The following is a 27,859-nucleotide window of genomic DNA, read 5'->3' as shown; positions in this document are numbered from 1 at the left end:
TGTGAATTGGAGAAAATCAGAAAAATCAACATAAAGATTAGCATTTTATCATTTGAGTTGGATGAAATGAACCCAATTATTCGATGGACACAAAAAGCTGGAGTAACTCAGCGGGACAGGGAGCATCTCTGGAGAGAAGGAATGGGTGACGTTACGGGTCGAGATCCTTCTTCAGACTGGTCAGGGATAAGGGAAACGAGAGATATAGGCGATGATGTGGAGAGATAAAGAACAATGAATAAAAGATATGCAAAAAAAGATGGCCTGCTTCCTTTATCATCGTCACTTTTTTGCATATCTGCAGTTCCTTCCTACTAATTATTCAATAGCCGATTCAAAAACTGGTCAAATACCTGGTTCAAAAACTGTCCGCTCAAACAACAAAACAGCAAGGAGAAAAAAAAAGTATTTTGACAAGATAAGTGTTCCATAGCTGATCTGAAATATTGAAATAAAAAGACAATTTCATAAAATCAAGTAGCAGATCAGGTTGAGGTGTAATTAACTAAGAAAATTGTAGGAAGTAACAACAGCAATTATCAGTATAAAATGGGAAAGAAGATTGATTCCTCAAATGAAGAGGATAACTAAGATACACAAGCTTAGTCTAAGCAGAGGCGTAACAATTACAAAATTCCAGAATGCATGTACCCCACATTGCTGAGGAGGGTGGAAAAAGAGAAAACGTTAGAACAAAGCAGATTCTTTTGAAAAATCATGACAGATAGAAACTACACTGAAGTATGAAGGGAAGCAAATATTTATTGGCTTTACAAGGAGTTTTGCGAAACCATAGATTATACTGATTAAAGTAATGCACGAAAGCAATGAATGCAAAATATGTGAATTTATAGCAGTTTTGTAACAAGGGGCAAAATAAAAGAAATAGGACATAGTATTTGAAGGAATATCACATGAACAAGGCATAATCAATGAACAACATGTTTTTTCAAATGTTTTCAAACAAATCACTAATAAGAAAGTGACGACATATCATCGGCAAAGTACTGATGAGTATTTGAAAAGGATATGGGAAAAGGGCATGGGATTGGAATTTCTGCCAAAAAACTGAAAATCTACTCTCTGCAAAGAAATATAATAAGCCAAATGGCACCCTTCCATGTTATAATTGCAATGACTCAATATTTCGACTCTCTCCAATAGCAAAGGATTTTAAATAAATTAATTGACTGAAAAAAACATTATAGATAATAATAGAATAGGAGGCTGCCATTCGGCACATTAAAAACAGTTCTCCTTATTTATGTCATCAAAAGCATCAATAATTGTAAAGCTTTATTACGTCTCTTAACTTTCTCTGATCCATGAATGCCACTTCCGTGCTTGATTCCAAAACTCCTCCAAAACGGTACACGATAGCACCACAATTTTTGGCCCACCTTACTCACCATTGTCCTGGGAAGTCCGTTCGCCAAGTTTTGTTCAGATTGATGTTATATTTTACAAGTTATTAACTTATATTTTACAAGTTATTTTAAACTTGATAAAAACACATTTAAACCATGTTTCCACTTGCTCTGCCTGTCTTCGCGTCACAATGATGTCACAATGGGATCCCAAATCACATTTACATAAAATAAAAATAATAAAATCAGTTTTATTCAAACTCTTCCGTTTTCATTCACAATTACGTCATTGTGGGGGGTCGGATAGGGGCGTGGTGAGGAGTGGAGGAGCAGGGAGGGAGACGGGTTATGGAGGGAGGGAGGGAATGACTGCGGGTAGGGGAAAGGACAATATTTCCCACACAATATTTCTGTAATCATAAAATCAATTAACTTATCGGGGGCAAGGAGAGTGCTGCACAACGTATTCCCACATTATCTAAAGTCAAATGACAATCTTAGTTTGCTACGCAGAGGGGGTGAATCACAAAAAAAGAATATTTAATGCTAAATGAAAATAAACTTAATATATAAATACACCCACAGTCCTTCTGTCAATGAACTTGACTCCTAATTTGAAGACCATGTTCCAGGAAAGAAATCAAATCAAAACCATATAACCGAGATAAAATTACTATGAAACCTATCAGATTAATCTCAGTTCATTATCTGGTTATGAGGCCAGAATGGCATAAAACTACACAATTACAATTTGGACGATAAAAAAGAATGCCACATCGCAAATTAGAAACAGAAAATATTAAGTCATTGTTTGGGTTTTAAAATGGGCAGGACTCTTTTCCAGCAGATGTGCTAGTAGACTCATTGCTTGATGTGGTGTGTGATATTAATGTAAAATCTTTCATTGAAAAATGTCATGCCTCAAACAGATGATTAGTGATATATGTCAAATGACAAATAACACAGCATATTTAGAAAAAGAAAGTAATATCCTGCAAGAAAAGTAGCATTTTTACATAATTAGGGATGTGGCAATAATAAAATCAGTTTTATTCAAACTCTTCCGTTTTCATTCACAATTACGTCATTGTGGGGGGTGGGATAGGGGCGTGGTGAGGAGTGGAGGAGCAGGGAGGGAGACGGGTTATGGAGGGAGGGAGGGAATGACTGCGGGTATGGGAAAGGAGAGGGAGGGAGATGGGAGGAGGAGAGGGGAAAGAAGAGGGAGGGTGAAGAGGAGGGGGAGGGAGTGCTGGGGGATTAGGGTGAATGAAGGAAAATAGGGGTAGGAAGAGGGATGGCAAGGTAATAATAATAATAACTTTATTTATAAAGCACTTTAAACAACCGCAGTTGCCACAAAGTGCTGTACATGAGAACTCATGGACAAAAAGTTATTACAAACCATTAAAAACCGTAAAACGAAGGACTAAAAAACAGTAAAAATTAAAAGACATTAAAAGCACTAAGAACAGGAGCAATGTCTCAGCCAGTGTCGAAAGCCAGAGAATAAAAATGAGTTTTTAGGGAGGATTTGAAGATGGACAGTGAGGGGGCCTGTCTGATGTGCAACGGCAAGGTGTTCCAGAGTGCCGGAGCAGCAACAGAAAAGGCTCTATCCCCTCTGAGCTTCCGCATAGACCTTGGTACCTCAAGGAGCAGCTGATCAGCTGACCTGAGGCACCGGGCAGGAGCATATAGGTGGAGCAGCTCAGAGAGATGGAGGAGGGGAGGGAGAAGAGAGAGGAGGGGAGGGAGGGGGTGAGGGGAGGAAGCAGAGGAGGGTTGGTGGAGGGTGGGGAGAGGGAGGATAATGGAGAAGGGGAATAGGGGACTGAAGAGGGAGAGTGAGATGCCTTCACATTGATATTATTTTTTTACAAGTTATTGCCATTTTAAACTTTAAAAACGTCAGCTGCGCCTGCGCAGTTGGTGAGTTGTGGAATATTGCATTGGGGGAACGGGACCCAACGGGTCCGCACTTGGTCTAGTTCCTATTAAATCTCTTTTGCACCTCTTCAAATGAAAGATTCACCCATTTGGAGAGATTATTTTGTTATGGTGCTTGTTCAAGCTTCAATAAAATGTTCTTCCCATTTCAAATCAGTTTATCTATTTTAACTCATGCTATGTAATATTCCAGAACTTAAAAACCAAGACTTTTGATTTGTTGACATTTTCTAGTTAACATTTACAAGTTAGCACCCTGTTACATTCTGTCCTGATATGGGCCAAAAGAAGGAACAATTTTAAACTAATATTTTTGGTTAAAATAAATTCTAGGTGTAAAATTCCCCACAACTTAAGTGAATCAAAGGTCCATTTTATTTGACTTTCTATCCTAGGTTAAGGTTGGCTACACTTTGTAAACACCTTTTTACAACAAATCTATTTCTTTGATTTTTATAATACATTAAAATGTACTGATAATCATTGAGAAGTTAATCAACAATACTCTTCACAGTGACTGACTTCAAAATACTTTGTGTGTTATGCACCAAGTACATTACATGCTCTACTTACTGCATCTATGTAGAATGTATTGGATCCAATTGAAGTAACAGCTTGCCCAAGATCATTGTTGTGAACCCCATTTTGATAGTCCTGGTATGGAATGACAGTGAGGGCAAATGGGCCCACAGTACGCTTGCTCTGATTTGTGAGCTTTACTTCCAGAGAGGTTGGCTCACCAGCCTGGCATTCAACTGCAACATCACAGTCACAGGGTTTCCCAGATACCAGTACATCTGTGTGGGGGAATAAAGGAAAGGTTAAGATGTAAAACCTGCTAGATAATCTCTATTACATAATACTCGTTCGTTTTGCCCTCTGAAGGCCCATGTGAAAGCAGTTTCATTGGTGGTGGAAGGGTTCCCTGGGTAAAGCTGGTACCTCTCCCACACAATATTTCTGTAATCATAAAATCAATTAACTTATCGGGGCAAGGAGAGTGCTGCACAACGTATTCCCACATTATCTAAAGTCAAATGACAATCTTAGTTTGCTACGCAGAGGGGGTGAATCACAAAAAAAGAATAAATATTTAATGCTAAATGAAAATAAACTTAATATATAAATACACCCACAGTCCTTCTGTCAATGAACTTGACTCCTAATTTGAAGACCATGGTTCCAGGAAAGAAATCAAATCAAAACCATATAACCGAGATAAAATTAATATGAAACCTATCAGATTAATCTCAGTTCATTATCTGGTTATGAGGCCAGAATGGCATAAAACTACACAATTACAATTTGGACGATAAAAAAGAATGCCACATCGCAAATTAGAAACAGAAAATATTAAGTCATTGTTTGGGTTTTAAAATGGGCAGGACTCTTTTCCAGCAGATGTGCTAGTAGACTCATTGCTGGATGTGGTGTGTGATATTAATGTAAAATCTTTCATTGAAAAATGTCATGCCTCAAACAGATGATTAGTGATATATGTCAAATGACAAATAACACAGCATACTTAGAAAAAGAAAGTAATATCCTGCAAGAAAAGTAGCATTTTTACATAATTAGGGATGTGGCAAAAATATTGCTCAGGGAATTATCTCTTTCATCTTCAGGACCTGTGTTTGAAACAAGCAGAGAGTGAAATAATTACATTCTCTACAGATGTGCATCCTTTGGAAAGTACGGTTCAATTGTCTCATAATGGCTGAATGGTAAATTGACAAAATACATTACGAACTTGCTATATCACCGAGGTCTTCAAGTAAGTTGACAGGAACAATGCAGTGTGCTCTCTGCCGGAGCCACGACCATGGCGAAACGCACAAAGAAAGTGGGGATTGTGGGCAAGTACAGCACTCGGCATGGAGCGTCGCTCCGTAAAATGGTGAAGAAGATCGAGATCAGTCAGCATGCCAAGTATACCTGCTCCTTCTGTGGGAAGACTAAGATGAAGAGGAGAGCTGTTGGCATCTGGCATTGTGGATCGTGCATGAAGACTGTGGCTGGAGGAGCCTGGGCCTACAACACCACCTCGGCTGTGACAGTGAAGTCTGCCATCCGTCGCCTCCGGGAATTAAAGGATCAGTGAATATCGACTGGGAATATCTCGTGTATGTCATCAAAGCTGTTAATTAAAGCGTAACAAAACCAAAAAAACCCCCAAAAAACTGAGTAACAGGTACCCAGAGAGCTTTTGGGTGTTCCGCTAAAGCTTACTTTTCAGGTAGGGTGGAGAGAACTATTCTCTCTTTACAAGGTTAATTCCCGGGATGGCGGGACTGTCATGAGAGAATGGAGCAGCTGGGCTTGTACACTCTGGAGTTTAGAACGATGAGAGGGAATCTCATTGAAACATATAAGATTGTTAAGGGTTTGGACCAGCTAGAGGCAGGAAACATGTTCCCGATGTTGGGAGAGTCCAGAACCAGGGGCCACAGTTTAAGAATAAGGAGTAAGCCATTTAGAACGGAGACGAGGAAACACTTTTTCTCACAGAGAGTGGTGAGTCTGTGGAATTCTCTGCCTTTCGGTGGAGGCAGGTTCTCTGGATGCTTTCAAGGGAGAGCTAGATAGGGCTCTTAAAAATAGCGGAGTCAGGGGATATGGGGAGAAGGCAGGAACGGGGTACTGATTGTGGATGATCAGCCATGATCACATTGAATGGCGGTGCTGGCTCGAAGGGCCAAATGGCCTACTCCTGCACCTATTGTCTATTGTTTGTTGTTTATTCCTCATCCTTATCTATTTCCCAACAGTAGTGCTTCATCTTTACATCAGGTACAAAAGTTAAAAAGCATTTCCATCTCAGGCATTGATGCCCTTTACATTGAGTAGAGATATGAAAAAAAATGAAAACAAAATACAAAATGTATACACATGATAACTTGTTTTGATTAATTTAGAGGCAACAACTTTCTAATTACATTTCAGGACATTACATATTCTCTCAATAAAACAGAACACGGTGGAAAGATTCAGCAATCTAACTGATCTGCTGAGTATTTCCAATTTAAATTTCGGATTTCCAATATCCACAATATTTTACATTCATATATTGCCTTAGTATAGAGGTGGAATATTTCAGTCAATAATAATGCAATTTTCAGAAAGTCTGATACAAAAATCACTAATATCAAATAAGGAGCAGGTTGGCACAATTCGTGTACTGCATTACTCTCTGTTTGAAATGACTGCTTCAAAATATTGTGTAGAATGGAAATCAGAATTTTCATACTTGCCAGAGATCAACCAGTAACCATCACCTTTTTAGTATCTCAACTCAAAGTAATAAATATGTATTTAAAGTGATAACTATCTTATTACTGACATTATGAGCAACATGAATCAATTTTTTGCTTATGAATGCACATTGTCCACTTTGACATGAGAGCTGACACACGAGAAACTGAAGATACTGGAATTTTGATCAAAAAATAAAGTGAAGAAGGAGGTCAGTGAGTCAGGCACCATCTGTGGAGGTAATGGACAGACAATGTTTTGTGTCATCTGTCCCGAAGCATCATCTGTCCATTCTCTCCAGTGATGCTGCCTAATCCACAGAGTTCCTCCAGCACTTTGTGTGTTTCGCTGGATGTTAAAGCTGTAGCAAGATGTTTCCATTAGAAATGAAAATAAGCACAACGAGTTTGAGCTATGCTTGGCTCCAAGGAAGACCTGCAAAGGATGCTGGAATATTTTCAATCAAGGCAGCTTTATCATTTAAGATACAAAATACTTGTTGAGCAATTGTTTGGATTGAACATTTCTGATGGTTTCCTCAATGGTTTCAAATGCAATCTATGTTGGAGTTAATTAAAAGATAATGTCCATTGAAGCCTAATATTTGAAGGGAAAGGAAGACTAGAAAATAATAGAAAGATTAAACGAGCTTACCGTTTGAAGTTTGATCTTTATTTTATGAGAAGTTGAAGTGAGGGAATACGTGAAGAGTCCGCCAGCCCGCATGCGCGTCAATCTTCAGAGCAGCTGTATGAAACCACAGACTAGTTGCTGAACTTAAACTATAGAAAGATGAACGACCTTAGAACTACTGAATGATCTTTATGAGAAGTAGGGTTGGGAGTGCAGGGCACGTATTCCCTCACTTCAACTTCTCATAAAATAAAGATCAAACTTCAAACGGTAAGTTCTCGTTTAATCTTTCTATTTTATTTCGAAATCACGTGAGTGACTACGTGAAGACTTCAAAGCTCTGTGGTTTCATGCAGTAACCCAATCTGTGTGTGAAACACTTCAACAGATAAACCATTAATGGTAGAAAAAACATGGGTTATTAATATCATGATGCTAACTTGCATGCATGGCCATTGTTCTTAACCGGACCGTAGTCCCAATTGAAGTTGAGTTGGACAATAACTCATGCAACACTGTGCAGAATTCTATCTGCAAATATTCAGACATATTCACCAAATTTTATAATTTATTAACGTGCACTATGTAAGCCTCTTGCTGTATGACAACAAGGGAACTATCCATTCTATTGGCTGCTAATGAGCCATCAGCAATACCTTGAGACTATTGAATAACAATAAAGAAAACTATCTTGCATCTCATAGGTACTAGCAAGCTCAGTGCACTAGTATACCTAATGACACCCCCAATCTCTGCTCTGGTGGGTATGTTGTCAACATCAAATGTACGCAATCATGCTCATTTCAAACTACCCTAATGTCTGTTATGAGCCAGAGGTAGAGTAAAGACTGTGTTACAGTTACTGAAAACATAATCATCTTAAAAATACTGCTCCCAGTAGGAATACAGTAGAAAAACATTTGCATAATAATTTACTGATATACATCGCACACTACAATGAGTGTAGGCTATTAGAGTGGTCATATAAAAGACACCCTGCATAACGCTAGTGAACAGCGTGTGAATAACCAATCATTTTTTGTCCCACTAATGGTACTATAGAGAATGACAAAGCAGCACAAGCAATGTCAATTGTGCTATCACATAAACACTTCTCTAGGCTCAAACTGAAAGCCACACAAAACCTCTGTTACTTCCGTTTAAAAAATAACTCCCATATTTTGTTCACAAATTTCCCATACAATCGTGCAGAGCTAGCTGCCCGAGAAAACAGGCTGCCCCAGCCATTACTCGTGAGCGAGTAAATAGGAGTTGCTCAGCCGCCTTACCATGGCCTGAATGAATAGGCAAAATTGGCACTATTAAATTTCATGTTGCCTCATACTTAATATCGCAAGAGGTATCTACTGATAACCCTCAAGTTTTATCAGCTGCCAAATGTTGCATATTATCTAAAACTCGATGCCACAATGCCCTTAGATCTGAGTAGGGCAGCATTGGCTTCCACCACTGGCTTTGTTATCAACCACCAGATAATCTGTGTCTCTTGTGTATAGATATGGTAAAATATGCATCTTCAAGATCGATTCTCTGAATCAGTTATTTTGCAGAAACCCAATCATCCATTTAAACTGGGTAACTAAACACATGATCAGATTAGCCAAATACTAACCTGATTCGGCATGCTCCATGTTTTTGTAACCTTGAGAAGTATCAGAAATATACCCCTCTAGTTCTAGGCCAGACCACTCATCCTCCGATGAGATGACACTGATTCCCCTCGGAACCACTGTTCGTCTATTGACCATACGGACGGAAAATTTTCTGGCTTCTCTTGCCGCGGAAGATGCATTATCTAGTGATTGATACATTTCGCTGATAACATATAATCAGAACCTTATGACTAGAGCTGAAACAGTCTCCCCTTGATGTGGGAAGACAAGTACCCTGTCAACTCTTGACTATAAGTATACCACAAATTCTCAGCGTTCTACCTCAGAGTGGAATTTAGCAAAATGCAACCTGAATCAGGAATTGCTTCACAGTCCTCTGACTGAAACTACTTGTCTGAGTCGCCAGAGTGCACAACCCAATCTCCTCGATCCGCCACTCAATCAGGAATACTGGTATTGAGAGTCTACGGATTATTATAAATACATTGTTGATTCACAACATGAACCTGCAGGTCGGATAAAAAATATTATATGCCAGACCAGCTTCCTGCTGGTAGCTACCTATCCCAGAGAGGATGGCAATGATGATTCCAATGAACCGGCAAACTCTGCTAACTGAGCAGAAATTTAAACATGTGTTGAGGAAGACTCCAACTACTTCATTCTACTTCATTCAGACTGCTCCATTTTGGAGTTTTACGGAGGTAAATAAAGAGACCTTACCTGCCAGCGTCTCTGAACCCGGGTCGATTTGCTTGTTGGAGCTACAGTGAAGTTCCATTTGCAGATCCTGTCTGCCATGCTTGCCATTTCTTCAGCTGGTGTGATGTTAGATAGCTGATGCCGCTGGCCAACTCCTCTTGTAGTGGCTTGCCCGTCCCCGAGGGAACAGCAAATTAGAGGCAAGAGCAGGCAGCTCTTCCTATGCACCTCTCGTACATCATGCATTAAAGCATGGGATTCAGGCATAAGTCATGTTCGGATTCATGTTCGGTGTCATCGCTATATTCTGAACATTACCTAAGAGTGGGATGAATAGTGCAAACCTGAACCAGGAGTTGCTGCAGGCATATGACTTGAACTGCCTGTGCATGCCTCCTAACACGGAGCATATTATTTGGCACCATCTCCAACGCCCCTTTCATCCGAGTGGGAGGAATATTGCAATCCTGAACCAGGAGCTGCCTCAGGCATAAGTGCATCTTATTTGGCACCATCTCCGACACTCCTTTCATCCGAGTGGGTGGAATATTGCAACCCTGAACCAGGAGCTGCTGCTTGACATGCCTCCGTAACACGGTGCATTTTTGTGCCACCTTGTGATTCATCAGATGTTCCAATTGAGACAAACGGCCAATCACATCTTCCATAGATGTGGGGACAGAATCCCCTTGATCCAAATCATCCGACCGGACTTGTCCCACAGACTTGGCTTTGACTTTGCCCTGACTCGGGTTGCCAAGCTGCTCCCTCTAGGAGCCGAATCGGGACTAGCTTTGCAGATCGGCGCTCTGTCGGTATAAATCATCATTATTTATTATATTTACCAGACAGGTTGCACCTGCTAGTGACTCCGAGTCCTTGCTCCCTTCTGGAGCCTCAACGGGGTATTTCAGGGAGGAAATAGAGCGCAACCCTGCACCAGGTGTTGTTTCCTCAGGCCTCTGCCCCCATATGACTCGGATGAGCCGGCATTATAATTGGAGTCACCTCTTCCCGATAGTCCGCTAGACAGTGGGAGAAATGCTGCAACCCTGCCAGGTGTTGTCACAGGCAAATTACTGGAGCCGTCTGTAATGCCTCCGGAATACGGAACATAGTTAGTTCATATGATTAAACAGAAGCATAGTCCCATTGGATCAAAGATTTGACTGCTTTGTCGATAGCCACACGATTGGGGTTTCTTATGAAAGATCTCCAACAGTCCCCTCTACTGAGCGGAAATTATCATGACGCAACCCTGCACCAGGTATTGCTCCACAGGTGTCTGATAGACACAGTTGAAAAAAGGCTTCCCAAGCCAGGAGCTCCTTTCTGGAGCCTCAATGGAGTTCCTAAGAACACCCGCCCGCTCCAGTAGAGCCCCATTCTATGCCGTAATGGCAAGTCAAATTTTACTACACCATATGGTGTATGATAATAAATGTCCTATCTGCTGCGATAGTCACAAACGTGACCAAACAGCAACTGCTATTAAAAAACTGCCTTAATCAGTTCTACAGATTTTGGACTTCAATTAAAGAACTATCTGCAGAATATCGAAATGCCCCTAAAAATAGAGCACACACTATATAGTCCACAGCATATGCTGCCTTAGCAGCATTTAAGTTTAAAAAGTTTTTTGGTGGTATGGCAGCTGAGCTTACCTAGCGTACGCTGCCCTGGCCGCAGCTAATTTTCAAAAGCGCCTGCTGCTGTTATTTTTGACAGCGATCAAAACCTAGCCGCGGCTACTTTAAAACCGTCTGCTGCTAATTTTAGCAGCGAGCTACCTAGCCGCGCCGGCAGCCCCAACTCCTAATGGAGCTTCCACGGTGGCCTAAAATCCGGCCGCCTGCTCCCGTTTGGAGCTCCAAAGCAGGCAGCCGCAATAATGAATCCGAACTCCTATGGAGCTTCCACGGCGGCTTCCAAATTCGGCCGCCTGTTCCCATCCGGAGCTCCAAAACCGGCAGTTGCAATAACGGAACCGAGCTCCAATGGAGGAGCTCCTACGGCGGCAGTCGCAAAATGGAATCTAGCTCCTAATGGAGCCTCCACGGCGGCCCAAGACCCGCCGCCTCCATCAGCTACTCCGGGCCCGCTGCCGTAGCGGCCCGCTGAAAATAAAATAACTTACCTGTCAGAGCAGTTGCGAACTGCTCCGACTCGCGCCCCATGCGGTTCGCATATTGACGCGCATGCAGGCTGGCGGGCTCTTCACGTAGTCACTCACGTGACTCTGAAATAAAATTACAAGGCAATTGTGTAAAGAACACGTTAGAACCATACTATAAACTGCGAAGAAACATAACTTCTGAAATGATCTTTAATTAATAATGTAGCCAACCATTAATATTGGTGATTTTAATTTATGATTCTGCATTATATCACCACGTAAGAATAACGGATGTGCCATTATTTCAACACTTGTAAGATTTTAAAAATTGGACTTGTCTATCAAAATGTTTCATTTTGAACTCTATGTATCATATTACTTAATTAAAACCAGAAAGTATTATATATAGATCTTCAATCTATTCTTGGATAGTTGTTTAAACCCCCTGAAAGCAGCTGGGGAATTACAAATAAATTATATTGGAATAAAATGATGATATCAGTGAAGGCAACAAAAAACTAGCACGCTGTTGCAGCAACCAATTTGATGCACTCTTCAGAGAAATAAATCTTCCATCCTTACTGGGTCTGGTCTATATGACTCCTGACTCACAAAACTGGGTTACTCGTAACTGCTTCTTCAGTTTACGGACAATTAGAGATTGGCAATAAACATTAGCCTTTGCAGCAATGCCCATATCGTTTGAACAAATAAATAGTCTCTGCTGAATATTCTATTTTTATTGTAGATTTCAAGGGTTATCTTAAAGGAAGCATGAGTGTTAGAGTCAGGCAGATTTATGGAGTGAATTTGACTAGTGCCTGAAGCTATTTGCACCGTTCGAGGTATTAAGAAATGTTGGGAAGTATAGATGACCCAAATTTGAGGAATCTATAAATTCTCAAGTGCTGTCGGCTGAAAAGAGGAGGGAGGGAGGACCTTGGAGGGATTTGAACAAAAAGGGAAAATTATAAAATTGAGGCATTGATGTATTGAAAGCCAAAGAAGACAGCAATTGGACTTGATTCAAGTCAGCAGGGTTTGAGGAGGGCAATTACATGGAGACAGCCAAAATTCAAACCTCGTACTTTAGATGGCTATAGTTAATCACAGAATAAAGCATGAGAATTTTCAGTGGACATAAAACAGGACTGCAGTAAAAAGGAAAGAAACAGGGAGAGTATTTGAATAGACGAATTATACTGCAGACTCTGTGAATATTATTTGAAATGATTAAGAAAATATTGAACATTTTCTGCAAAAACTATTAATCTGCATAATATAAAGGGTATGCCTGAAAAGTTGTAATTTTACCAATAAATCTCATGTCTGATTTAATTCCAAAATAAATGATAGGCAGCAAGCAGATCCTTCTGCAGCCTGTAAATGCCTCCACACTTTACCAAAAGGAATCATTCCCACATTTGGTATTGTTCATACTTGGTTGGTCACTTTGACTCAAAGTACAGCTGAGTAGATTTCAATTTCACACAATTGGGAAATTGAGATGTCATCAGACAGGACCTTTATACTTTAAAGGTTTCCAAAAGTTCAGTACTGCATTACTCAAAGCAACTTCAAACTTGTAAACAATTAAATCTACATAATAAATTTAAATGTCTGTCAGTTTCACCTGCAGAGGTTTCAAATAGTTTGTTGTCAGTTGCACATTAGCCATCTGAGAACTCATGGAACCGGAGTGAATGCAAGTCATCCTCAAACTCAAACAGAATTCTTAAGTATCAGCAACTCAGGGTCATTTGATGGTTGTACAAAGATTCCAAAATTATTTATAAAAACAAACTAAACAAACTAAATGGAAGGGTTTCACGGTACCTTTGACATTAGTGTTCCAAAAATTCCTCATTTGGAAAAGGTAACATTCAAATTGATTGCAGATCAAATTTCAGGACAAAGTTAACGGCCATTTAATAATTGCTTGCTGATTTATTTTCGCTGCATTTCAGACTGTATCCCTCATCTTGATGTCTCAACAAGTTCTTTGCACACATATCAAATGGAAATATCTAAAATTGTTTCCTATCTACCTCACTTTCTCCCAGAGCGACTACTTAGAAAAAAATCCCAAAGATACTGATAAGTTGTAAAGATATTAAATCTACAGAAATAAACTTGGGTCAGATAATAGCAAATTCTGTTATTTCAAAATAAACAAATTCAAAGTAAGTTATGGGTACATTAATCCTATTGATTCATGAAAACTACGATGACAGTCAAAAGCTACCACCAACCTTTTCCTGTGAAAAGCTTTGATTTTTATATGACTAATTGTTAAACAGATGTGCTACCCTGATGCAGTGTACTTCTTGTGTAAACAGTACGTGAACCAAAGACAAACTATTCAGGATAGATATTCAATGAACTAGAATTAATAAAAATGCATTAAGGACTTGATTTCGGGTCAGAATATTACATCTAAGCAATTTAGAAAAATATGAGGGATATATTTTAAGCAGATATCAATAAATGGGCTTGCAATTTCTCCAAGATACAATCTTCATTATATTTGTAACCTGTGGTAATTAGAAGGGAAATGTTTGAAAACAGAATTTGAAACAAACAGATTTAATCAAGTAGAACAAACAGTGAAAGATTTTGAATATTCATTACCTATATCACTCTCTAGTTTTTGATTCAGAACAGTCTGATAAATGAGACACCTGCTTTGAGTAAATACATTTGTCGTCCTGATTTGACAAAGTCAACAACCAACACGGCACAGCTGCACCTGCAAGTTAGCTTTCTTCAATAGTGCAGAGTACTTTACTTACTATGAGATCCTTCCTGGTTCCTCAAATGTTAACTATTATTTTCATTAAAAATCTCTACAAGGAGCCATACCAATTCCATGCCTAAGGCGATTAGCGATTACAAATATATCTAGATTCCACACTTTCATCTCATGACACTGAAAAACATTAGAAACTGCAAATAGAATCATAAATCTAGATTTCTCCTGTAAAATGTCAACAAACATCTTGAAATATATTTAAAATATGTACAGCATTTGGCACCAAATCATCATCAGCATGAGAGTCCCTGGATTGTGCGAAGTAGGGAGCATGACCACCTGTCACACAGATACTGCATTCCCTGGTTGAATCCAGAAACCAGACATGAAGTGGCATTCCGGAAGTGGCGGCGCTGTTAACAGCTGCGGCTCGCCTGCAGTCCGTCTGTCTTTACTTTTTTCTGTTGTTTTTTTTGTCTTGTTTTGGTTAAGTTTTAGTTTGTTGGGTTGTGTTAGGGGGGGGAACATGTTCTCTGTCTCTTCCTTCGGGGGAATGCGACTTTTTCGTGTCGTATCCCCCTTCTCTGCCTCCGTCTGCGCTGAGGCCTAATGGCGGAGCTGGCGGCCTCCAGCCTGCGACTGACCCCGAGGCTCCGGAGGCAGAGCCAGCCAGGACTCACCAACGAGAGGCTGGCCGTCTTCGGGGCTGAGGCAGCGGTGGCCCGACTTGCTGGTGCGGCGTTCTGGCTTTCGGCGGCGGCCTGGAGCTGATGCAGCGGGGCTCGGAGCGGAGACTGCGGGACCCAGAGCTGGGGCGGCGGCCCGGAGCTGGGGCGGCGGCCCGGAGCGGAGACTGCGGGACCCGGAGCTGGGGCGGTGGCCCGGAGCGGAGACTGTGGGATCTGGAGCTGGGGCGGTGGCCCGGAGCGGAGACTGCGGGACCCGGAGCTGGGGCGGCGGCCCGGAGCTGGGGCGGCGGCCCGGAGCGGAGACTGCGGGATCCGGAGCTGGGGCGGCGGCCCGGAGCGGAGACTGCGGGACCCGGAGCTGGGGCGGTGGCCCGGAGCGGAGACTGCGGGACCCGGGGCTGGGGCGGCGGCCTGGAGCTGGGGCGGCTGCCCGGAGCTGATGCTGTGGCGGGCCGTCTCGGAGCGGAGACGGCGTTCCGGCTTTCGGCGGCGGCGACATCACCACGGAGGTCCGCTGGACTGGAGGGCGGCATCTCCGGCCTGGATCGATCGCCTCAGCGCAGAGGGAGAACAAGGAGGGAAGAGACGGAGACTAAGACTTTGCCTCCATCACAGTGAGGAGGTGCTTGGTGAACTCACTGTGGTGGATGTTTAATTTGTGTTTATTGTATGTTTTGTTTTTATTGGTTCTCTGTATGACTGCAGGCAACATAATTTCGTTCAGACCGAAAGGTCTGAATGACAATAAAGGAATCTAATTCTAATTCTAATTCTAATGAGGGTTTTGCAAGGAGTAATGTAATATACTTGTGCAATGTAATCGGGTCACTAAGTTGGGACAGGAATCAACACACCCATAAAATTGCTGAAGAAACTATCGCCAGTCAGTAAGTTGGTAAGTAAGTAATTTAGAAAGCTTCTGGATGTGACATGCAGTAACATTTAAAAAACTACTGCAAATTAAATATAACAAGTAAAATTAGAAATGTAACTTAAAAAAAAGCAAAAATACAAAATCACTTAAAATGCTTAAAAATACTTCTGAATAATTAAAAATTGAGAGGTATTCCTCGATTTACAAATTTTCACTGTACCTCCATTAACATTTGGGGCTGGTGTCTTAGATTTGCACCACTCTCCATGTACAGAACAACATTGCACCAAAATACTGATGTTGAATGGCGGTGCAGGCTCGAAGGGCCGAATGGCCTACTCCTGCACCTATTTTCTATGTATCTATGTATGTTGAATTTCACCCAGCCTTTTATTATGAAATTTCACTTCACGAAATATGTTCCAAGATCGTATCCTTTTTGTAAATCAAGGAATGTGCAGAATGCATTAAAAACATATTACAAAAAACTGTACCTTACTTTCTTCCTTGCAACTGTAAAATCCCCAATTGAAATGGATGAGCTCAGAGTCATAGAGTGATACAGCGTGGAAACAGATCCTTCGGCTCAACTTGCCCACACTGGCCAACAATGTCCCAGCTACACAAGTCCCACTTGCCTGTGCTTGGTCCATCCAAACCTGTCCTATCTATGTACCTGTCTAACTGTTTCTTAAAAGATGAGATAGTCCCACCCTCAACTACCTCCTCTGGCAGCTTGTTCCATACACGCACCATACCTTTGTGTGAAAAAGTTACCCCTCAAATTCCCTTTAAATCTTTTCCCCTTCACCTTGAACCTATGTCTCTGGTCCTCGATTCCCCTACACTGGGCAAGAGACTGTACCTGATCTATTCCTCTCATGATTTTGTACTCCTCTATACGATCACTCCTCATCCTCCTGGGCTCCATGGAATAGAGACCCAGCCAACTCAACCTCTCCCTATAGCTCACACCCTCCAGTCTTGGCAGAGATCCCAATCCTTACATAGAAAAGAGGAGGCCATTCGGCTCTTCGAGCCAGCACCGCCATTCATTGTGATCATGGCTGATCATCCCCTATCAATAACCCGTGCCTGCCTTCTCCCCATATCCCCTTATAAGCAACTTAGGATCCATGAGTTCATTCAACAGTTTTAAGTGCTGGAGAATCTCAGTAAGTTAATTGAATCACATAGCACAGACCCAGACCCCTCAGCCCAACCCGCCAACACCGACCAAGATGCCCTGTCTAACCAAGCCCCGTTTGCTGGCGTTTGGCCCATATCTCTCTAAACCTTTCCTATCCATGTATCTGTCCAAGTGTCCTTTAAAGTTTAGTTTAGTTTAGAGATAGGCCCACCAGTCCGCGCCGACCAGCGATCCCCGCACATTAACACTATCCTTTACACACTAGGGACAATTTTACATTTATACCAAGCCAATTTACCTACATACCTGTAGGTCTTTGAAGTGTGGGAGGCAAGGAAAGATCTCGGAGAAAACACACACGGTCACAGGGAGAACGTACAAACTCCGTACAGACAGCAGCAGTAGTCAGGAGCAAACCTGGGTCTCCGGTGCTGCAAGCACTGTAAGGCAGCAACTCTACCGCTGCTCCGTGCCACCTTGTTGTTGTTGTATCTGCCTCAACCATAAGCTCTGGCAGCTCATTCCTTATACTTACCACTCTCTGAGTGAAAAAGCTTCCTATTAAATCTTTCCCCACTCACCATAAACCTATGTCCTCTGCTTCTTGATTCCCCTACTCTGTGTAAAAGACTCTGCATTCATCCAATCAATTCCCTTCAAGATTCTATACAACTCTATAAGATCACCCTTTAGTCTCCTAAGCTTCAAGGAATAAAGTAGTAGTTTGCCCAATCTCATCATATAGCTCAGGCCTTCTGAGCAGTCTTTTTCACTTAATGACAACTTTCGCATAGCAGGTTGACCAAAACTGAATACAACACTTCAAATGTGGCCTCACCAACAATTGTAACATAACATGCTAACTGTAAAACTCAATACCCGGACTGATGAGGGCCATGTGCCAAAAGCCTTCATTACCACCCTATCTACCTATAACACCATTTTCAGAGAACTGTGTACCTGTACTCCACCAGATCCCGCTGCTCTACAACACCCTCCTTAGGGCCCTACCATTCACTGTGAAGGTCCTTCCTTGGTTTGACTTCCCAAAATTCAGCACTTCACACTTATCTGCATTATACACCATTAGCCACTCTTCAGCTCATTTGCCCAGCTGATCAACATCCTGCTGTAATTTTTGATAACCAGCTACGATATCACCTACTTTTGTGTCACTTTCATCATCCACTGTTGTGCGGAGTCTAGCATTGGAACATCCACCAAACAAACCGATCAGCTTCAAAGATTCTTTCATTGGCAAATGCACTTGTTTCAGCACATGGTTAACAGCTGATATGTACCAGCACAATTTTACCTTTTACATCAGGGGGCATTAGCTATTTTTATTTAGATAGCACATTTTCTGGAGCTTGCAAATTACTCTCCTAATGTTAGAATTAACAGCTTTAAATAAAACAGCTAAAAACTCAACAGAAATAAGTGGAACACAAATTGCCTTACAGATAATTAAAACTATTTAGCCATTTTTGTTTTATATGGCAGGGGAACCGATAGTGAGAATTTCCCTTTGCTTGATAATGAGGCAGAATTTCATTGTGATAGTTCTAAAGATGCAAAGCTACACATGTTTAATTTATAATATTATGATCAACATGATACTTCTTAATGAGATAGTCTGTCTTTTGCTCAGAAAGCCCTTATGAATTAAGACAATCTGCTTCACTGATATTTATCTAGACTAAAATCTGCAAACAAAAGGGCTAGTTTAGCCAGTTAGTTCTCTCTACCACACAGATAATTCTCAATAACTACCCACAATAAAAAGTACAGATAGTACTCAGCTTCCAGTCATATTAAAAATCAAAATTGATTAATTTTCCTAGCAATCGTATTTATCTCAAACAGTTATCAATGTTATTTTCCTGAAATGGCACAAAGGTTGCCTTGTCGCTCTCCTGTTCTCAAAAACAAAGCCAAAGTAAAAACTGAAAATTAAGACTTTGTTACAAATGCCAAGATGGCATGTATTAACTGTGCTTCTTACGTAGTTTTGGAGAGAAGGTGGCACTGAGCCATGAATCAAACTCAACTTCAAACGCAGGAAAAACCTGATCTTTTACCTCTTTATGTTGACATCATAAATCTACTCTTTTCTCCAATTGAATTACAATAAATTGTTCAGACACTGCTTATAATACTGTCCCACTTTCAATGTTTATTTAAGTCACTTGTATTACTGATGGCTCTGATGAAGTACCCCAGTCTCACTCATCTTGAAGGATTACTGCCATTATATATTTGAGGACCTACAATTCTTTCTTTCATGTTACCAAAATTATTACTTTTGCAAACGAAACATGTCGAAGGGAACTGCAGAAGTTGGTTTAAACCCAAAATAGACACAAAAAGCTGGAGTAACTCAGGCAGCATCTCTGGAGAGAAGGGATGGGTGACGTTTCAGGTAGAGACCTTTCTTCTCTCCCCTTTCTCCCCCCGTCTTACCCATTTGCCCCCTCTCTCCCTCTCCTCACTCTCCTTCTCTCTCCTCCCTTTCCCTCTCCATAATGTTTGGGCCAAAGACCCATCATTTATTTATTTGCCCCTGTACTCCACAATTTGAGATATGTAATAGAAAAAATCACATGTGGTTAAAGTGCACATTGTCAGATTTTAATAAAGGCCATTTTTATACATTTTGGTTTCACCATGTAGAAATTACAGCAGTGTTTATACATAGTCCTCCAATTTCCGGACACCATAATGTTTGGGACACAGCAATGTCATGTAATTGAAAGTAGTCATGTTTAGTAGTTTGTTGCAAATCCTTTGCATGCAATGACTGCTTGAAGTCTGGGGTTCACGGGCATCACCAGTTGCTGGGTGTCTTCTCTGGTGATGCTCTGCCAGGTCTGTATTGCAGCCATCTTTACCTTATGCTTGTTTTTGGGGCTATTCCCTTCAGTTTTCTCTTCAGCATATAAAAGGCATGCTCAATTGGGTTCAGATCGGGTGATTGACTTGGCCACTCAAGAATTGACAATTTTTTAGCTTTGAAAAACTCCTTTGTTGCTTTAGCAGTATGTTTCGGATTATTGTCTTGCTGTAGAATGAACCGCTGGCCAATGAGTTTTGAGGCATTTGTTTGAACTTGAGCAGATAGGATGTGTCTACACACTGCAGAATTCATTATGCTACTACTATCAGCAGTTGTATCATCAATGAAGATAAGTGAGTCAGTACCTTATGTCCAGGCCATAACACCCCCACCACCGTGTTCCACAGATGAGGTAGTATGCTTTGGATCTTGGGCAGTTCCTTCACTCCTCCATACTTTGCTCTTGCCATCACTCTGATATAAGTTAATCTTCATCTCATCTGTCCACAGGTCCTTTTTCCAGAACTGTAGTCGCGCTTGGCAAACTGTAACCTGAACATCCGATTTTTGCGGCTAACCAGTGGTTTGCATCTTGCAGTGTAGCCTCTGTGTTTCTGCTCACAAATTCTTCTGCGGACAGTGGTCATTGACAAATCCACACCTGACTCCTGAAGCGTTTTTCTGATCTGTCAGACAGGTGTTTGGGGATTTTTCTTTATTATAGGGAGAATTCTTAAGTCGTCAGCTCTGGAGGTCTTCCTTGGCCTGCCAGTCCCTTTGCGATTAGTAAGCTCACCAGTGCTCTCTTTCTTCTTAATGATGTTCCATACAGTTGATTTTGGTAAGCCTAAGGTTTGGCTGATGTCTCTAACAGTTTTATTCTTGTTTCTCAGTCTCATAATGGCTTATTTGATTTTCATTAGCACAACTTTGGTCCTCATGTTGTTGAACAGCAATAAAGGTTTCCAAAGGTGATGGAAAGACTGGAGGAAAGATTAGGTGCTGAGGGCTCTCTTTATACATGCATTAAGGAGGCAATTAAACACACCTAAGCAATTACAAATGCCTGTGAAGCCATGTGTCCCAAACATTATGGTGCCCTGAAAACACTACATTATGATGCCCTGTAATTTCTACATGGTGAAACCAATATGTATAAAAATGGCTTTAAATAAAATCTGACAATGTGCACTTTTCTATTACAAATCTCCAATTGTGGAGCGCAGAGGCAAATAAATAAATGATGGGTTTTTGTCCCAAACATTATTGAGCGCACTGTATTTATTTTTGTTTTAGGTCTTTTTGTTTGGATATTCCCAGGGCACTATTTCAATTAAGCACATGTGTTTTAATATTTATTCCACAATCAGCATCAATAAATACAGATTATATGATAATCACAAACTTAGCTGTTATTTCCTTATATCAGTAGTTAAACATCAACAATACTTTACTGGCTGAATGTATTTATGTAATGCTGTCTTCATGGAAGATTTTAAATAAATACAAATTATTTCTTACCCATTTCACAAAGGACAGATTACAGCAAAAAAAATTTTAAAGGTCCAAAATCACTTTCATTTCAGAAATTGCTAATCATCAGTTTTGTTAATCATTACTCGTTTAAACAGGCTTTCATGAACATCAACAAATAAACAACTTTAAAGGGCCTGTCCCACTTACGTGCCCTTGGCACGGAAATTACGTGACCTCGTGGTCGCGTTGAGGTGCATGGGCATCGTATGGTCACGCGGGGCCGGTCCCACTGAGAAGCGCGGAGGGGTATGGAGTTGTGCGCGACATCGCGCAGGGCTCCAAAATTTTTGTAGCGAACAATATCTTCGCGCGCCAACGGCCTGTCGCGTAACTGACGGCCAAAGTGGGACAGGCCCAAGACCTTGGTGCGACGCAACGTCTCACCTCCAACAGCAGCAGAAGCAGGCAAATGATCGCTGAGCTCGGCCTGGGGCTCACGGCCGTTGTGGATCCGGATCCGCCCCCACTTCTACTCCCAGAGTGGGGCCAAACAAATTGAAGATGGACACAAAATTTTGGAGTAACTCAGCGGGACCAGCAGCATCTCTGGAGAGAAGCAATGGGTGATGTTTCGGGTCAAGACCCTTCTTTTCAGACTGAAGAAGAGTCTCGACACGAAACATCATCCATTCCTTCTCTCCAGAGATGCTGCCGGTCCCGCTGAGTTACTCCTGCTTTGTGTCCATCTTCAAATGACGTCACGCGCTCCAGACGGCTGTGCGTACGCATGAAATCGGGCGGGACCATCGCGGCTCAACGCGACCACGAGGTTGCGTAATTTGCGTGCCAAGGACACGTAAGTAGGACAGGCCCTTAAGGAGATTTTGTTCAAGATTCCAGCATCTGCAGTTTCTTGTATCTCAACTTTAAACGATTTCTAGTGTTGGGCATCTAAAATAAACAGAAATTCAAAATGCTACCAAGTACATGGGATTTCAATGCACATTGAATGCACAATTAGACTGATTTATATATTACTATTATTTCTTATAATAATAATATCCTTATAGTTTGCATTTGTGAAAGAGAAATCTCAAATATGAGTTGTTTAAGAAAAAACTGCAGATACTGGAAAAATCGAAGGTAGACAAAAATACTGGAGAAACTCAGCAGGTGAGGCAGCAATCTATGGAGCGAAGGAATAGGCGACGTTTCGGGTCGAGATCCTTTAGACTGATGTCGGGGGGGGGGGAGGGGGCGAGAAAAGAAAGGAAGAGGCGGAGACAGTAGGCTGTGGGAGAGCTGGGAAGGGGAGGGGGAGGGGAAGGAGGGAAAAAGCACGGGCTACCTGAAATTGGAGAAGTCACTGTTCATACTGCTGGGGTGTAAACTACCTAAGCGAAATATGAGGTGCTGCTCCTCCAATTTGCGGTGGAACTCACTCTGGCCATGGAGGAGGCCCAGGACAGAAAGGTCAGGTTCGGAATGGGAGGGGGAGTTGAAGTGCTGAGCTACCGGAAGATCAGGTTAGTTATTGCGAACTGAGTGGAGGAGTTGGGTGAAGCGATCGCCAAGCCTGCGCTTAGTCTCACCGATGTAGAGCAGTTGAACCTCTGCCTCACCTGGAAAGACTGCTTGGGTCCTTCGATGGAGTCGAGGGGGAAGGTAAAACGACAAGTGTAGGATTTCCTGTGGTTGCAAGGGAAAGTACCAGGGGAGGGGGTGGTTAGGGTGGTTAGGGACGAATTGACCAGAGAATTACGGAGGGAACGGTCTCCATGGAAATCAGAAAGGGGAAGAGATGGAGCGATGTGGCCAGTGGTGGGATCCCGTTGGAGGTGGCGAAAATGTCGGAGGATTATATGTTGTATGAGACGGCTGGTATGGTGGAAGGTGTGGACAAGGGGGACTCTATCCTTGTTACGAGTGGGGGGATGGGGAGTGGGAGTGGAGCTACGGGATAGAGAGGAGACCCTGGTGAGAGCCCCATCTATAATCAAAGAGGGGAACCCCCGTTCCCTAAAAAATGAGAACATCTCTGATGCCCTGGATTTGGAACACCTCATCCTGGGTGCAGATGTGGCATAGACGGAGGAATTGGGAGTAGGGGATAGAGTCCTTACAGGAAGCAGGGTGGGAAGAAGTGAAGCCAGTGATGGTGCTTGAGATAATGGCATGGTGCTCGTCTGTGGAATGTGAGTGATTTTTTCTATTTTCAGATGGGTCCCTTAAGATTTTGCCTGGCCCGATCAATTTAGTAACATCTCTCAAGATGTTGAATGTTTAGTAATCAGTGTCACAATATTCCCTCTCTCCTTATCAGCCCAAAATGCACTCCTTATGCTATGTATAGCTAATCAGTAATTCTCGAAAGTTTATTATTACCTAGTTCTGTTTCCAGCGTTTCAGGCTTATTCATTCATCCTATAACTGCTGCATCATTCCTTAGCCATTAAATACATACTTAATTTATTGTGAGATTTATTCTATCACATCTCATTCTGGTTTTTGGTAATCTACTGCATATCCCCGAGATGTTGATCTTATTCACTATTCTCAATAGGGGCAGATAGATTATAGTACAGTTCACTACTCTAATGCTTTATGTATTCTCACCATAAAAAGTCTCTCTTTCTCAAACATTCCTTTTTTATATTACTGACATTAATTTAGTTTCATTTGTGTCTTTCTTCCACCTCACTAATCTGTTATCTTCTGTCTGTATAACAAAGATTATAGCTAATCCAACCAGTAACTTTCCACTTCCAAAAGAAAGATAAAGGAACTTCAATAACTTCATGTAACTTTAATATAATTTCTAAATATATCAGCCAAGAAATACATAAATGTTGTGAGATTACTGCTAATTATATAACATCCACAACTCAGATGTGCTTTACAAGCAATCCACTGAATGTGTGAGCATTTTGACAAAGACTGTTAAAAAATTCAGCTGCATGTACAAAATAGTATTCTAGAAATAAATATTCACAGTAGGAAATAACATCGGCAATCACTTGAATAGGTGAAACATAACAACCACGATCACATGTTAATAGAGAGACTGAAGTATAATTGAGGTGTTTTGTATAAAAACACTTGATTTACTTTAGTATATGGCAGAGATGATTCTTTTAGAGACATAACTGTCACTTGTTAAGCTTGACTAACTTTAGGAAAAAAATACAATGGAAAATAAATCCTGAGCCGCTCTATCAATCAGCTGAAGAAATACTGTCCCAATGCCACTGAATAGGAATGCAATTTGGATCCATCAATCTTTAAGTTGCAGTAGCGGCATATAATAAAGTGACATAGCAACAGTATGTGAAAACGCGGTTATTTTTTGATCCACATATACATAATGCAGTAGATTTTATGTTGAATAAATGAATAGCACTGGATTATATCGCTGGTTTGGATTTGCAGGACGCGAACAGTGTTTATCCATATGGGGCTGCATCTTTGGTATTTAAACATACAACCAATCCATCTCTAAAGACTTAACTAAACCGAAGGGATATTGAACTTCCCAAGATCATTTTATGTGGTAATCTTAGAGTGCATAGAAAATTAATAATTTTCAAAATGCTGCAACTCTCGACTGAATTTCAACTCTGAAAATAATCCATCAATTTTCTTACTGATACACGCACAGTGCAAATAAATGGCTGCAGCAACAAAGTGAATGTATTTATACTTCAATGAAATAACTTACAATATTTATCTCAATATAAGAGATATCTTAACCTAAGAAAAACACAAATGAAACTATTTCCCAAATATTAGTGCATTTATGTCTGCATTTTGGAGATTACTAGCAAAACTAACATTGATTACCCACCCGTAAAATTCTTTGAGAAGCTGATATTGAACTTCTTCCTAAACCTCTGCAGTACTTTTTGATTGATTGAAATACGCAGCATTGAAACAGGTTCTTCGGCACACCGAGCCCACACCGACCATTGATCACCCATTCACACGCAGTCTATGTTATTCTACACTAGCATCCACTCCCTACGTACTAGGGGCAATTTTGCAGAGGCAAATTAATCTACAAATCCGCAGTCTTTGGGATGTGGGAGGAAATCAGAGCACCTGGAGGAAACCCATGCGGTCACAGAGAGAGCTCGAACCCGGACCTGCGGGTCCGTAAGACAGCAGCGCCACTGTGGCACCCTAAACTTCTGGTGAACTTTCTTCAACTGTGTCAAGATTTAGACTAGCGCCAATGAAGGAATAGTGATATAGTTCAAGTCAGGATAGTATATGAATTGGAGGAGAGCCTCCAAGTGGTGATATTTTCAAGAGAAAAATAGATTTAGCTCTTAGGGCTTAGGGAATCAAGGGATATGGAGAAAAAGCCAGAATGGGGTACTGATTCAGCCATGATCAAATTGAATGGCAGTGCTGGCTCGAACGGCCAAATGGCCTACTCCTGCACCTATTTTCTATGTTTCTATGTCAGATTAGCCAAGTGAGATAGTGTTGTACACATTGCAGTCAATGTGCACCAGTGTTCGTGAAAGAAATTCACGGTGTGGCACGGTGGCGCAGCGGTAGAGTTGCTGCCTTACAGCGAATGCAGCGCCGGAGACCCGGGTTTGATCCTGACTATGGGTGCTGTCTGTACGGAGTTTGTACGTTCTCCCCATGACCTGCATGGGATTTCTCCGAGACCTTTGGTTTCCTCCCACACTCCAAAGACGTACAGGTATGTAGGTTAATTGGCCTGGTAAATGTAAAAATTGTCCCTGGTGGGTAGAGGATAGTGTTAATGTGCGGGGATCGCTGGTCGGCACGGACCCGGTGGGTCGAAAGGGCCTTATCTTACCGCACTGTATCTCTAAACTAAACATAGTGAAAGGGGTTGTTTTGTTCTGCATGAATTAGTTTCTTGAGCAAGTGGAGAGAACTTCATTACACTCTCGAATTGTGCCTTGTACATGGTGTTGCGTGAGTGGCCTCGGGGTTGTCAGAAGTGAGTCACTCCCGATGGAATAATTTGCTTCTGATCTTTCTCCTGAAGCCACAGTATTTATCAGCTGAGTTACTGGTCAATGTGAACAATAGGATGTAGATAGTGAAAGATTCAGCAACAATCATGAATGTTAAATCTGGGTGGCAAGACTCTCTCATGCTTGATGTGGTTATCGTGGCACAAATGCTGCTTGCCACATATCAGCTTGAATGCTGTCTGGGTTTTGCTGCATTCAGGGATGAGCTACACATGGAATTGAACATTATGCAATCATCAGTAAACACCCTCACTTCCGACAATAAGATCGATGAAAGTTCATTGGTAGAAGTCCTATGCAACTTCAGCAGTGATGTCTTGAGGCTGGGATATTTGAGCTTCAACAACAATGTTACCATCTTTATGCAAGGTATGCCTCCGGCATTGGAGACATTTTTCCTTGAGCTTGTTAACTCATTTTATCAAGTTTTCTTATGCCACACTCTGACAAATCGTGCCTTGATGTTAAGGGCATCCACTCTCACCTTATCTAGGAAATTCAGCTTTCAGCACATATTTGAACCAAGGCTTTAATGAAGTCTGTACCCAAATGCCCTTTTGTACAGGTTATTGGTAAGTGCTGATTAATAGTATTGTTGATGACAATTTGATGATGATTAACGGAAGGCTGATTTAACTATTCTGGTCAATGGTCTTTGACCTGAAACATGACCTAGCTGAGCATAACTACAAAGCCATTTGTAAATTTGCTGACGACACCACTTTGCTGATGGGGAGTCAGCGTACAGGAGAGAGATTGAATACCTGGTTGAATGGTGCAACAAGAACAACTTCTTGCACATTTTCAACAAGACCAAAGAACTAATCTTTGATTTCAGAACGAGGAAGATGGAAGACTATGTGCTAGTTTTTATTGGTGAAGATAATTAGCAGTTTAAAATTCCTGGGCATTAACATCTTGGATGACCCGTTGTGCGTACACCTACATTCTAACTTCTTAGAAGTTTAAAGAGATTCTGCATGTTTCAGAATTCTCTAACAAACATCCACAGATGTACTGGAGAAAGTATCCTGACTGATTACATCGTAACCTGTTATGGCAATTTCAACACACAGGAATGCAAGAGGCCGCAGAGAGTTGCTGACTCAGCCCGCTCCACGAGTGGCTCAGTTTATTGTCATATGCACAAATGCGGTGAGATACAGGTGTAAAGGAAAATTTTGCCGACAGGAGGACAGAAGTCTCATGATCAGCTACTTTCCTTCAACCATAAGGGTCTTGAATCAACCTGCATAACCCTAATCCTACCTCACACATTGAACACTGTGATCCACCTCTTTCACACCCATGGACTTAATTTATTTCCTATTATCTTCTACCTGCGTATGGTTTACACAGCCTAAAGTTGTAAGACAACTTGTTATGTTTGATCTTCTGTTTGTGCACACC

At 41.4% G+C, this 27,859-nt stretch overlaps 2 protein-coding genes across 10 annotated transcripts in view; one reads left to right on the top strand and one right to left on the bottom strand.

Annotated features, from left to right (window-relative positions):
* The window catches only part of trappc9 (trafficking protein particle complex subunit 9), a 575,858-nt gene that overhangs the window by 4,756 nt on the left and 543,243 nt on the right, over nt 1-27,859 (bottom strand). For all 9 annotated transcript variants that reach the window (XM_033019648.1, XM_033019645.1, XM_033019642.1 and 6 more), the window contains one exon: nt 3,891-4,114. In XM_033019648.1, the coding sequence (XP_032875539.1) occupies nt 3,891-4,114 (224 nt within the window). The remainder of the gene's footprint in view (nt 1-3,890; nt 4,115-27,859) is intronic.
* On the top strand, nt 5,108-5,497 carry LOC116972211 (60S ribosomal protein L37a-like). The gene has a single exon (XM_033019650.1). The coding sequence runs from the start codon at nt 5,140-5,142 to the stop codon at nt 5,416-5,418; it is 279 nt and encodes a 92-aa protein (XP_032875541.1). The 5' UTR covers nt 5,108-5,139; the 3' UTR covers nt 5,419-5,497.

The sequence above is a fragment of the Amblyraja radiata genome, chromosome 4 (assembly GCF_010909765.2).
Source record: "Amblyraja radiata isolate CabotCenter1 chromosome 4, sAmbRad1.1.pri, whole genome shotgun sequence".
Lineage (NCBI taxonomy): Eukaryota > Metazoa > Chordata > Chondrichthyes > Rajiformes > Rajidae > Amblyraja > Amblyraja radiata.
This window is presented reverse-complemented; position numbering and strand designations above follow the sequence as displayed.